The 14,013-nt window shown below is 40.5% G+C and overlaps 1 protein-coding gene across 1 annotated transcript; it reads right to left on the bottom strand.

The window, feature by feature from the left end:
- Positions 1-1,180: 1,180 nt before the first annotated feature.
- LOC129349819 (potassium voltage-gated channel subfamily H member 2-like) lies at positions 1,181-13,766 on the bottom strand. Its single transcript, XM_055014327.1, has 7 exons — positions 13,666-13,766; positions 13,052-13,174; positions 8,636-8,808; positions 7,797-7,935; positions 3,513-3,650; positions 3,104-3,258; positions 1,181-1,238 (listed from the first exon to the last, which is right to left on the bottom strand). The coding sequence occupies exons 1-7, from the start codon at positions 13,735-13,737 to the stop codon at positions 1,181-1,183; spliced, it is 858 nt and encodes a 285-aa protein (XP_054870302.1). The 5' UTR covers positions 13,738-13,766.
- Between the last annotated feature and the right edge of the window lie 247 nt (positions 13,767-14,013).

Raw genomic sequence — 14,013 nt, forward strand, 5'->3', positions numbered from 1 at the left:
AAGTATCTGGAGGCTCAAGATGTAACCTTCTTTAGTGAAGGGATAGCGAAGCTTAAACATTGGTGGACAAGTGCAATGAAGTAAAAGGAGATAATGTCTCCTGTGAGGTTTTCTGATGAGGCTGAGAACTAACCAATATATATACAAAAAGTAGTAATTTTATATATACAAATTGATCTCTTGCCTTTGAAATTATCAATAATAGAAAATGTGTGTAAACATTTATTGATTTAGGAGTTGTTTATTTTTTAAATTTTTACATATTTTATTGTCTTGAGTGTTAATGCAGACATTTTCCGAGTTTTTTTCCATTTGTCATTCTCATCCCTGGTTAATGTCATTACAACATAATGCATGTCTCGATGGGAATCAATGTGTACATATTTTATATGATCATTGCTCAGGATACTTATTTTTTATCTATTGACTTTATCCTACTTTAAGTTTCCCAAACGGCTAACAGCTTTTGTTCAGTGGCAATTACAATCCTCAACAATGTCAAAATCATGGTTTTGGTGTTGGCTAGATGGTTACTGTGAGCCTTTGATTTGGACCCAGATACAGAACATGGAGACAAGTATGGTAAAAAGGGTGAATTATTATAACAAGATGGTTGATGGCTGGCAGGCTTGATGGTAGATGGTTGGAGTACAGCACTGAGAGACTATGGTTGAGCTGAAGGTTGAGCACATGAAATGCTGGAGCTCAGGTGAACTAGAGGTTCTATTGAACTCAGGATGGCATCTTGGATGAATGCCCCATTGGAACACAGAGAATCTGAATGGTTCAGGGACAAACAGATGGTGTTGTCCGCAGGATCTGGGTGGTTCTGCTGTGCCTGCTTAATCTCCCATCTTGTCACTTTTGCCTCAAAGATTCTTCCTCTTCAGGACATGCAAACTAGAGCGAGATGTCATCTGGATTAATGTTCCATGAACTGGGGTTACAACTGAGGATGAAGTTGAACCTCCCAGTAACAAAGTCCATCGAGCCTGGCAAGAGTTCAACCTGCAAGTTGAATGCAAGTAAGGCAGGTTGTTGGGGTCGGTCTAGACCACAAAGATGTAAGTGGAGCCCTCCAGCCAGTCCCTCAGTTGTTGGAGGGCTAAAACCACTGCTAGTACAGCTTGGTCTCCAATAATGTAGTTTTTCTCCGGTAGGGACAACCGATGAGAAACGGTTACCTGAGGATCTCTGAGAGAAGATCAGACTCCAACTCCAGAATTGGAGGCATGCACCTGAACCACAAATCATTCTGCTGTGTCAGGGTAAGGGAGGATAGGTGCAGTGGAGAACAGTTGCTTTAGGAAGGCTAAGTCTACTGTAGGGGACCACATAAAGGGCACCTTGATGGACCTGAGCTGAGTGAGTGGAGCTGTCACCTCGCTATATTTCTGTCTCAGAATTCTGCAGTGGATGCTGAAGGCTGGCTGGCTTAGTGGTGGATGGCTGGAGGATAATGTTGACGAAGGTTGAGCTGAAGGTTGAGCACATGAACTGCTAGTGAAATGAGTTAGTGTCTAGTCAACACAGTAGCACACAAGTAGTCAGAAAAGTTGTAATCTCAATGTCACTAGAAGAAGAATACTCAGCTGAATCACTGGAGATGCTAGAGAGACACTGTAGCAGTACCAAAGGTGTGGAATGATCTGATACCAGAGTGAAGGAAAGCCCAGGGTTTTATGGAGGAGTTGATGAGCTGGAATGAGTGGCAGGTGTGCCTTGTCAGAATGTCACAGGGAGCCAAACCACGCCCTCAGCCACACACTGAAAGGTATCAGGGAGAACAGGAAAAGGAGCAGGGAGAAATGAAAACCAAATCTAATCCAAAACAAGAAACATAACAGCATATCTCTTTGTAGTCTCGTAATCAGAAGTTTTGATTCCCACCAAGGACAGACACATGTTCCTTATACCTCTGTTGAAATAACACAAACTTGTTGACAGAGCCCAACTTTCTACTGTCACATGACCGTATTTAACAATACAGTTTTGCACTTAGTTGATTTTAACAATAATTTCTGGACTACATGAGCTAGATGCACAATTCTTTCCTTCTGCATTTTGTGGAACGTTTCACAAATATTGAAGTAACCCAAAAGTCCCAATTCTTTGATATGTTTCATATATTTCAGATTTGACTTAATCTTCACAAAAGTTCCCTAATAGCGCTGCCCATATAGCTCAGTTGGCTGAGCGGGAAACCCATAAACAGGAGCCATAGCCCCCAATGCAGCGGTCATGAGTTTGAATCCAGCCCATGGCCATTTACTGCATGTCATGGGGGAATGTCTCTCTCTCCACTGTCCTATATATAACAAAGGCCAAAAAACAACTTTAAAAAAAGTTCTCCAATAAAAGCACCATATTGTACACATCCTACTTAAACATTTATTTTAAACTACATACAGTATATATACTACAAAGTCTAAGGTTTTCTATACGTTCTTGTGAGTCAGGGGTATCAAAACGTCAAAAATGTTATCTTTCATAACTGTCTGCATCTTTTTGCATTAAGATCATCTGTGGTCCTATGCCAGTCAGCAGGACATTTTAGTCATTCAAAAATTACATTGAATAATGTAGATTCTTGAAATGAAATGGTGCAAAATCTTTCGTACACCCAACACTAAGGACACAGTGATTTGAATGTCTTATCATATTTTTTGTACAACATATATGGAAATACCACAAGGAAAAAGATCTGCAATCACAGTCTTGTGGTATTTCTTTTAGTATCTTTTAAAAATCTAAAATTTTAGAGCCAATTTAAGGTTTTCACTACATCAAAACTTACAGGGCCCTATTTCACTGAAATTAAGGAAAGCTGTTTAATCTAATTTCCATGCACAACATACTTCTACGTGGCAACAGGTGAAAAGATGGAGAGAGCCAAAGTTCTCAGAGAGAGAACAATCCACCTCTGTGAAACACCTGATGTTTCAGAATGTAATAAATAGCATAGCTTATGCCACTGCAAATGTGTGAACAGCGATACCAGTAAAGATAAAGCAGATGTGTAATGCATGCTGCATCCACTTGCTGCTGCCACTAATTTTGCAAGTAGATGTTTGCAGAACATGAGTGGAAAAGAGTAATATACCAGATGCAGGCAAGCCAGTGGGCGATGAGGGCAAAAGTGCACATAAGGAGGAAGAGAACAGCTGCACCATACTCTGAGTAACGATCCAACTTCCTGGCTACACGAACCAGACGCAGTAACCGAGCTGTCTTCAGTAAGCCAATCAGAGTGGTGGTCTTTGGGAAGAAAGAGAGCAGAAATGTGACTATGTAAATGGATCAAAACGTAATATCTGTAAGCAAACATAAAATACATGAAGACTGTTATTAGAGTCCCTGGCATTCAGATATTCCTCATTTCTCCTTTCTCCCATGTTTCTTATTTCTCTGCAATCCTATCAGTCTTTCTGTTTTTCAGCATTATTTATTTACTTTGTATTATTTCCCAAAACCTCTAATCCCATCATCATCTTTTTTATCCTCTACCCTACCTCTCCCTCTCCACCTGCCCTGACCACTTCCTCTCCTGAGCGATAGATGAGTTGGTCAAAGGGAATGGCTGCCACCAAATCAATGAGGAACCAGCCTTTGAAGTAGTGGACAGCAATCCGAGAAGACTGGCTCACCACCTTTGGAAAAAAAGAAACACAGAGTAGCTGACATCCATCATATTTTGTAACTTTGAAAGGACTACTGCATAGGATTTAGAGATATTTAATACCAGAAACTGAACATAGTACTTGCAGTTATGTCTTCTTTAGAAGTATAATCATCTGTAACTCTCAACTGTTGCATTTACAATGTTGGATTAACTTATAATAATACCTTCTACATCTACAGAGGCTTCTCTTATTTGCACATTGTCATGTTGCTTAGTCATGTTTCCAGAGTATTCCAGAAAGGAACTGTCTGACAGCCTGTCTTTTCTGTATCCTGGAAAAGACAAGCTGTAGTGTGGGCCTTTCAGCATTTTTATGTTGAAATGACAGAAACCATAGTTTCTCCTACACTCTTGGGAAGGGATGGATGAGGGAGATGTATTCCTTTGGTTGCAATCTGCAAGTTCATCACTGATGCCACAAAATCGTCCACACCGATCCTTTAAATAAAATCAATTCTTTAAAAAATAAAAATAAAAAATTGATTTCCAAACCCACCAAACCCACCTGTGCTTTTGTTTAACAAAAAATTTGAACGAAGTAATAAAATAATGTAATTGCAAGGACACCTGTGACAAAAGTTAAATCAGTAGATAGCAACAGGCCAAAAGAGAAAGGGACATGCATGGTTTCTGAACAGACAGATGACATCTGGTTGTTTGCTCTTGAAAGGAAACAATCTCACAACAGCTTCCTTTCTGCTTTGGTTACTGTGTTGAAATTTAAGCGGCAGTTTGATGTGGAAATGAAAATGGTTCTGTTATTGATTATTGCAGCCACAATTCAATATTCTTATGTCAAATGGGTGACAGGTTAAACAAACATTACAACAGATGAAGCAAACACAAACCTCATAGCATGACCAGGTTTCCAGTAAAGCACAGCACAACACATCTGCTCCTAAAAACTTGCACAAGCTAAATTATATCACACCATCATCATATTTCCAATAGGAGGTTTTCATCACACTTACATTGGTGCATTTTACACCAAATAATACTGACAAAATTGAAACTGAAACATTGATCTGACTTTTTTGTACTAGGAATTGATTCCTCTGAAAAACACTTCTTTTGTCTGTTGTACATATGTGTACTACAACTTCAACTGACCAGTCTGATGGAGATATGTGTGAAATTTTTTTTTAGCAGATTGATGCAGTCATGCAACTGTGAGGGCATTTTTGTTCATTTAACTTTTAGAATTTTAAAATAATTTTGGCTGTATAAAATTTAGCAAAGGTCTGTATTTTCTGTAGAAAATATAGCATCAGCAACATCGGGACAAAAACCTACTGAATTGCTAATTTTGATCCCATTGTTATTACAGCATGAAATCTTAGCTTTACATTATTTATTTATTTAATTCTTGGCTTAAAAAAAAATAAGTATTAAGTATTTTTCACTAGATATATGTATGTGGCCTAGATTGAATGAAATATTAAAATGATTTGGAGGTGTGTTTGTGTGTACTGAAACATTTGTGTGTGTGTGCGCACGTGCACATATGTGTTTGTGCATGTGTGTGTGTATACAGTTACAAAAGCCATATTAGGCAGCAAGTGAACATTTTGTCCTCAAAGGTGTTGTGACAGAAACAGGAAAAATGGCAAGCGAAAGAATCTTAGCCAGTTTGACAAGCGCTAGACAAATGGGTCAAAGCATCTCTAAAACTGCAGCTCTTGTGAGTTGTTCCCAGTGTGCAGTGGTCAGTATCTTTCAAAAGTTGTCCAAGAAAGGAACAATGGTGAACCGGTGACAGGGTCATGGGTGGCCAAGGCTCAATGATGCACGTGGGGAGCAAAGGCTGGCCCACGTGGTCCAATCCAACAGACGAGCTATTATTGCTCAGACTGCTGATGAAGTTTATGCTTGTTCTGATAGTAAGGTGTCAGAACACACAGTTCATCGCAGTTTGTTGCGTATGGGACTGCATCGCAGCAGACCAGTCAGGGTGCCCAGGTTGAGCCCTTTGCATCGCCAAAAGTGCCAACAATGGGCACATGAGCATCAGAACTGGACCACGGAGCAACGGAAGAAGGTGAATCAAGTTTGCTTTGACATCATGTGGATGGTCGGGTGCATTGCATATGCATTGCATTTGGGTCGTGCCATCTTTGACATGTACCACCAATATATATATACACACACACACACACACACACACACACATATATATATGTATTTTTATAAACAAGTACTGATATGTTTAAATGAAAGGTTGAGAAAATCACGATTCAAATTCTTCTAATTATTATTGTTATTGTATTTATACTGCAATAGTCCAAAATTATGTGAAAATGCATGTACATAGTTTTAGTCAAATAAATAACCTATGCTTCAATGCCTCTAGAAATACAGGAAACACACTGCAACTCACTTGAGAGTAAAATAATACATCTCTCTAATGCACTTTGCTCATGACAAAAGAAACATATAGAAGCCTGGCATACTCTTTCCCCTCAGTACGTTGTGTGTTGTTCACTAGCGGCTATAACTTATGAGCAGACGTGGGTAGAGTAGCCAAAGACTGAACTTTTTTTTCAAAAAGTTACTCAAGTAAATGTAACGAACTAAATGTAACTTGTTACTACCCACCTCTGCTTATGAGAGGTGTGTGCAGAGTCAGACCGACACACACAGGATGCTTACTTCACTTCGTCAGTCATCTAGAATACACCATGCACAAACGGTTCCTGCTGCAAAACCTCCACACCGGACCATCAATTGTTGAAGTCCTCCCTCCAGTGTCCGGTTTCTAGGCTAGCAGCCCTAGTGCTTAGCTGCAGGGTGCATCTGGGCACCTCAGGGTAGTGAGGGACATCTATATGGATCACATGACCCACTGAGGATCACTCTGAATTATTTTTATTTTGTTTTGTTTATTAGTTTGGGGCACAAAGACTTTCACACACACATTTACAAATAAAAAATAGAATAAAATAAAATTAAGAAAACAACTTTGACTAAAGGGCACTTTGGGCGTCAAGGGGCAAAGGGGCAGGTGCTCCAACCACACCTCTGGAGAAGAGGACTACATTCTTCACAGTGACCTTCTGATCTCCCTACCTAACACACAGAACTTGCTATGCAGGAATGAAGGAACTATGAGTTTCAACTCCTAATGTTTTTGCTTCGACACACTTTTGCAATACAAACATGTCAGAGTGCCTCCAAATCTCTGTATTGCGAAACCAACTCATCAAGCAGATCATCACAGCCTCATATCCTGTATCCTCCCCCTCCCTCCTACAAAGGCTACACAAGTATCATTTTCCTTCTGCTAAAATGAGCTGCACACCTTTAGCTCATCTCATTGTCTCTGCAATAAAGACCAGCTCCGTACTGCACTCAGTGTCAGATCCTACTGCCTGTTAGACTGCACTCAGCTGACAATGGTGCAACACTGAACTACCGGAGCAGCCTGCCTTTCCCCCCAGGAATCCTCCAAGTAGAGGACCTGGACTCCCCGAGAAGCCTCCAGATTGAGGACTTGGAGGTCGTCCTCCGGTTAGAGGACATGGACCCCCAGACTGCTCCGGTCGAACCAGCCCTGCTCCTTGAAGAGGACCCGGCTTCATTCCTGGCCGCCGCCCTCCGTCATTCATTTATCCACCATCTGTTGTTGTTAATTCATTGTTGCTTATTATTTGTTCGTAGCCATTAGTTAATAAATGTTTGTGTATAATTACTGTCGATTCTAGCATCTTTTTCTTTGTTTGGGGAACTGGAGGTCAATGAAATCAGAATTTATGACTTTTGATTATGAGACTGATTATTACAAGTACATTTGATTAATTAATGATTATTGAACCTGAACCATTTTTGATAAAGGTCTCTTAGGTGGCCTAGATTAAATACCTAAGTGGTGCCCCTGATAAACTAATGCAATTTCAATCATGAAGTGTAGTTTCTGCAATTATGTGGTGCATCCCCATTAGGCTACACATTTTGGCTACATATCATCATATTTCTATATATGAGTCTATTTCCGCTACAACGGGGTGCTAGTGGGTCAGTGAATTGGTCAGTTCGTCACTCTGGCAATCATTTACAAACAGAGAGGATAGGTTAGCATATCTGTCATTCAGGTGATCAGAGAACCAGATCAGGTCACCTCATCATTTGAGTTAACATATGTGGTCCTAAAGTTGATGATGATGTCCACAATGAACATGATGTCCACAATAAGATCCACCACGCTGAGGGGAGAACAGGAGTAACCACAGGTTTGTATGGCTGCTTCTTCTTGGTCACTAAAGAAAAATGCATTAACAAAATAATAAATGTTAATATATGCTTTGGTCAAGAAGAGAATGAACCATCTGCAAAAAAACAACAACAAATAACATGACAGCAGTGCAAAATATTTAGATCAGCACCAAAATCCTATAAAATTAAGGGTATCAAGGAGCTCAAGGCATTTTATAGCCATACATGGGAATGTTAGATTATGCATTACATATAAAGCTTGTCTACCCAAATAAAATACCTTTGTAAGTTTGATTGCCTTGTATTGTTAGCTCTTTAAGTACTATCCATGTCACCCAAAAATGAATCAAGTCAGACGTTTCCAAGTGAAAGTCTAATGTGTGACCATTACAGACATTTCCAGTGTTCTTTGAGCTTTGTGGGGAACAGGTCATAGTCATGGAAACAAGCAAAAAATCATGGGGTTGCTTAGCTATATCATTTGTATACAGCTACAGTATAATAAACATTCTGTCCTGTTTTGAATGTAGGAGAGCCCTAGAAAAATTAATGAATACAGAATTATTAATGAATTTTAATAATTCAGCTACTCAGCCTCTGCTGAGAAGTTGAAAGTGTCCCAACAAGGCCTTTCCACCACAAGGCACATGACGACAACAGAGGACAACAAAATAAACCTTTCATATTAATAATTAATTCATGCAGATCAGGTGCACGTGAGATCTAAAGTGAATTCCCACCAACCTTAGTAAAAATGTAGCAGAATACGGTGTGAATATTGCTGTATAAATCACCAAAAGCAGAATGACCCAGTCCCACACAGCTTTGAATGGACTATAGTGAAGGATTGTCCACTTCTGGATCCTTGGCGTCTGCAGTTTATACTCTGGTAACACATCAGGACCCAGGGACAGCACCTAGATGAAACAGAAAGTGGGATCCGTTTGAATAATGACAGCTGCATGAGATAACCATGCTTTCCACAAATTAGCCAAATTAACTACAGCTGATTAAAAATTAAAGTAAAAAAACAAAAACAGAAAAAAAGCAGCAGCAATTTGACCTTTAGAGCAAAACAGCCCATTTAGAACAGCTCTAAAACCAAGGTTGTACAGTTATGGTGAAATGAACCATCTTTGCAGTATATTGAGCTAAAAACTGAAAGACACTGCAAGGACTTGTGAGATTTTGAATAATTTGCAGAAAAGAAGCATCTGGCCTTTGTCATAATAAAGGATTCAGTCTACATATTCGTAGGACCATGTCTCATTTTTTTGATGTGATGATTAGATCATATACATGTTATCCTGTTATTTTAAACATAGACTTATCCGATTTATAAACACACCAACCAATATCATATTACACAAAATCAAAGCAATAATGGATCGTTCCATCCCAAAGGGGTTACATAATACATCAGTGTTCGTTATTCCATATACCTTGACACTCTCACAACAGTTAGACTTTGGTGCCTACTAAATGTTACTGTTAATGCAGTAACAAAGCAGCATTCTACTACTATTTTTTGTAGAATTTGTGCTCCTTTCATCTGATAACGACTATATTTATGGCCTCCCTTCCTCTGTTGTGTTCTTGTTCCTCTCTCGTGTTCTCTTTCTTCAGCATCGTGTCAGTTAATAGTTCATCTGTAAATGCATTTGCATGTATATGCAAACTCATATGGAAAGATGTCTTGAAAATACTTGTTTTCTTGAACTGTGTGTTGTGTGACAAAAACATTGAGAACCACTGAGCTAATCTCTTCTTCACCCCCTTGAATTGTACATTGCAATGCAAGAAACATCTCATGCATGGACTGGGATGTATCACCAGTGATGTGGTCTCACAATATCAGATACCCTCACCCAGAGGACCCAGCTGGGGTTGATCAGGCCCTGACTTGAGTCCCAGTAGCAACCCACGGAACAGCCCTCTTAAGCCAAAGCCACCTTGTGGCTTTCTCTGCAGCTTCACTTGCTGATTAAATGGCCCTCTTGTTAGCCGGTCCTGTAATGCCCAGTTGACTGAGGACTTTGCAGAGTGAGCACCCTGCAAAGCTCACAGAATGTCCTCCAGCCTCTGTTACTGCACTTCTCCACCAGTTCCTGGTACTTGGCGCATTTTCTCTCATTGGCTTCCTCAGTGTGGTCTTCCCAGCATGACCGGGTGCTTTGAAGTGTCAGAGGAGGCCTGTTGTGGTTTTTCGGCATGCCTGGAGTGTCTCTCCAGCTTTAACAAAGGTAAATGCCTTCTATGGGGCATGATGTCGTTTGCTGGCACTGATGGCTGAAGTTATGCTCTCAGCACCTGCCTGAAGCATCTGATCATGTCACCAACGATAGTGACATCTGCCAGAACTTTGGGGCAGCAACTGGGGAGATGTTCTAAAGAGCCTCTGCCAGAGCAAAGAAGGCAGGAAGGTGTTTTTCTCTTTCCCCTGACATGGAGGTTTGCTAGGCTTAGTAGGGCATCATAGAACCAGACACAATGGAAGTCTAGCTGCATGATGTTTGACAAGGTGATCCTGGGCTGCAGTGTACTCTCCCATAGATCAGCAAAGGCCACAGGACTCGGGGCAAGATGGAATGCGGGTGGATCCAGACTTTAAATCTACTTGGCAGGCCAGACTTGTCAACCTTGGTGAGCCAAGTTCCAAGCTCTTTGTCAGCCTTCTGAATAGCAGCAAAGTCTTTCAGGCTTCCCCAAACTCCTGACTGGTTGCTAGCTATCGATAAGACAGTCTGAAACGTCTGCCATCACTCAACCAGATGTGGTGAACAGTCTTTGACCTTCCCACAGTCCAGACTGTGGCAGGAGAAGATAGACTCATACTTAGCCAGCAGATCAACCAACTTTGCCTTTCAGAATGGAGACAGCTCGCTTTAGTCAGTGTCAATATCCTGCAGTCCCATGTCAGGGAGAGCTGAACGTTTCTCCAGACTGTCCAACAACTGCAGCAGGGCATGTTCTTCACAGGACAACCAATCCAGCATGGACTCCTCTTTCCAGAAATTCCCAGAAGTCTCCAGCGTATGAACAAGGTTTTTTTTTTAATATAATATTGCTTCCAAGAAGCAAGTCATCACTCTGGCCATCAACAATGATTGTGGGCACTGAAATGTGACAGCCAAGCACTTTCATCTGAATGTCACAGATACAAATAGGGCTCATCCTTAGTCCTCCACAACCAATTAAAATAACTGACATTGGAGAGATAGAGTCAGCAGAAACAACATTGGCCTTTTCCAGTAGAAGGAGCATACAACAACTCAGAGAACAGGCCATCAAACCACTATCTAACTGGCATGCAGCTCCACATCAGTATAGAAATGGTTATCAGTTGCAGACAGCCTCTGTGTGTTCTGCAATATCACTGTAGATTCAGTTCCCTCTGAAGCGCAAAATCGCAAATAAACAGATTCAAAGTCAACATCATCATATGTGGCCCTTCATTGATCCCCTCCTCGTGTGGGCCACATAGTTTTTCTGCTGGGCAGGGTACTACATTGAACAGCTGGTGAGTCAGGGATTGGAGCAACAGTACGAGCCACCGCTTGACAACCAGCAGTATGGCAGCAGAAGCACAGATATTCATTTCAACAGTGTCACTACCACAAATAAAACCCGAAACCTCTTGCAAGTGCCATGTCTGGGTCTAAGTGGTGTGGAACGCAGAGACGATTCCTGGTGCAGCAAGCACTCCAGAGTGGCAACATGGTTGAGAGACTGACCTTCACTTGACAGAGGTCTCTTTGTGAACAGAGCCTACATATGACACTGTAGAGCAACTGGCCTCGACACTTGGAACATTCCCGCAACAAAACAAAAGAATTCCAGGGAGGAGAATGTGTCACAGCACCATTGTAGCAGTTGTGTACTCTCTTGCAGTGTGTGAAGAACCAAACTCAAAACATTTATGCACCAGTCCACTGTTTATTAACAGAAACAGGGCACTGGTAAAGCAAATTGATGGTAGGTCTCTCACAGCCACACTTGTGGTAATAAGCTCCAGAAATTACAAATGATCTACCAAGGAGACAGGATGCAGCACACTGACAACGTAATGTTGCATATTAACAGAAAATATTTGTACATGTACTGGTAAAGCAAATTGATGTTAGGTCTCTCACAGCCACTCTCGTGGTAATAAGCTCCAGAAATAACTAAAATACAAAACAAGTTATTAAGCTAATTGTTAGTTAACACTGACACCACTGAGATCACCCGTAAAGTTACAATCAAGTTAGCAAAGTCACAGACAACGTGGCGTACTTGCCAATTATTTTTAAACAAGCCAGTATTGTCACAGAAGCATTTGGCATATATTTTAACAAGCAAAACACCTGCAAAAGCCAGACGTTTTGGCACTATACACAAACTTATTTAGCATTTCAGCAGAGCTTATTACCAAACGACCTACCACACTGACAGGATACAGCAGACTGACAACGTAATGTGGGACAGTCAGCTCATGTCTGAAATAAATAATGCTCTGTAAATAGGACAAATAATTGCATGAAATGACAAGTGATGTCAAGTGGAATCATTAACTCCACAACACATCAATTGTTAATGGTTTGTTTTTTATATAATAGGTAGCAAGGGTACTGATTGGAGGGATGGGGCTTCAAACTCCAGCATCATTAAGCTGCCACTGCTAGGTGCCTGAGCAAGGCCCTTAACCCTATATGCTCCAGGGACATCTTAGTGTGGTTAACCCTGCACTCCCCCACCTTCTCGCAGATAACTGGTAATAATGAGCTTAAATGGTAGGAAAGGTTTTCTATACACAGAGAGGAAATAGCCCAATAGTTTTATTTTATAGTAGATATTTATAGCACTTGTTCTGCACACTTCAGGAAGGTACGCATTTTCCTTGCACTGTTTACTAAAAGTGTTTCCTCACTGGTCAGACTCAGAACCACTACACATTCACACATTTTAGGGCACGTAGTGTTTATGTCTACTGTTTGCATGATCATACCATTTAATATCCTTGTAAATAGTACACTACATAACAAATGTGTATAGAATTTGCACTTAAGCCTGCAGATAATACAGTCCAAATGAGGACAATCAACCAAAAATGAATGGATGGATGGCTGGTGTACTATATTTGAAACAGAAACATTAGTATAGCAAGGCAGCTTGACTTACCTGGGTGACTTTTTCAGTAACATGATGCGTTCTGTTGATCAGTTTGCAGGGAGGCCTAATTTCACTGGGAGGTAATGCCACAAAGGCTTCTGCCTTTGTGTCCAGTAGACTCTGGGTCATCTGCTGCATGCACAAAACCACACACACACACATATACAACAAACAAAACAAAAATCACAAAATGCTAATATTATTTGATTGATAATATTTACATTTCACAGTGCATTTAAGGCATTTGGATGGTTATTCAGGTAGGAAAAAAGCTTCAGTTTGCATTTTCAGAATCACTAACGTTACCATTAAATCAAAACATAGTGATGCCAATGGTCAGTAAAATACAGGAAGTCATATTATTGAATGAGAATATGAGGAAAAAGTGACAATAAACATTTTATAACCACAATCTACAACAATTTAAAATAAATTTGCAACTCCTTGTGTATGAGGAATAACCTGACGTGTTTCAACTGTCAAGCAAATTCATTTCTCTGACAGCATTAGTAGTTCAGTAAATATTTCTTTCGACTGCAAAATTTTACTTTGCTTATATGTTGGATCCTCATAGGTATATTAGTGTGTTGCGAGACTGTTGTGTGTATGTCTGCATACATTACCTGGCTGTTTGGCTGACAGCACAAATCAGTGTCTGTCCCAACGGGAATGCTTCCCTTTCTAATGGTTACCATTCGAGCTAAAGGAGAGAGGTGGAAAGAACGTCTGTATTTATAATAAAATTTTCATCCCAGGGTGAGACTTTCAAAGCAGAATTTTACTGTAACACCATGAGGTGTCTCAGGGAAAACATACGGCACTAAACAGGCAGAAATGCGGAGCTTTGCCATTTGCATGCCGCAGTTGCACTGTGTCCATTTACAGTACACTGATTATGCATGTTTTCTGGCCATCACAACAAAATGACCACTCCCTGCTCGCCAAATTTCGTTCCTATTTTGTGGTTACTC

Source organism: Amphiprion ocellaris, chromosome 10 (assembly GCF_022539595.1).
Source record: "Amphiprion ocellaris isolate individual 3 ecotype Okinawa chromosome 10, ASM2253959v1, whole genome shotgun sequence".
Classification (NCBI taxonomy): Eukaryota; Metazoa; Chordata; class Actinopteri; family Pomacentridae; genus Amphiprion; species Amphiprion ocellaris.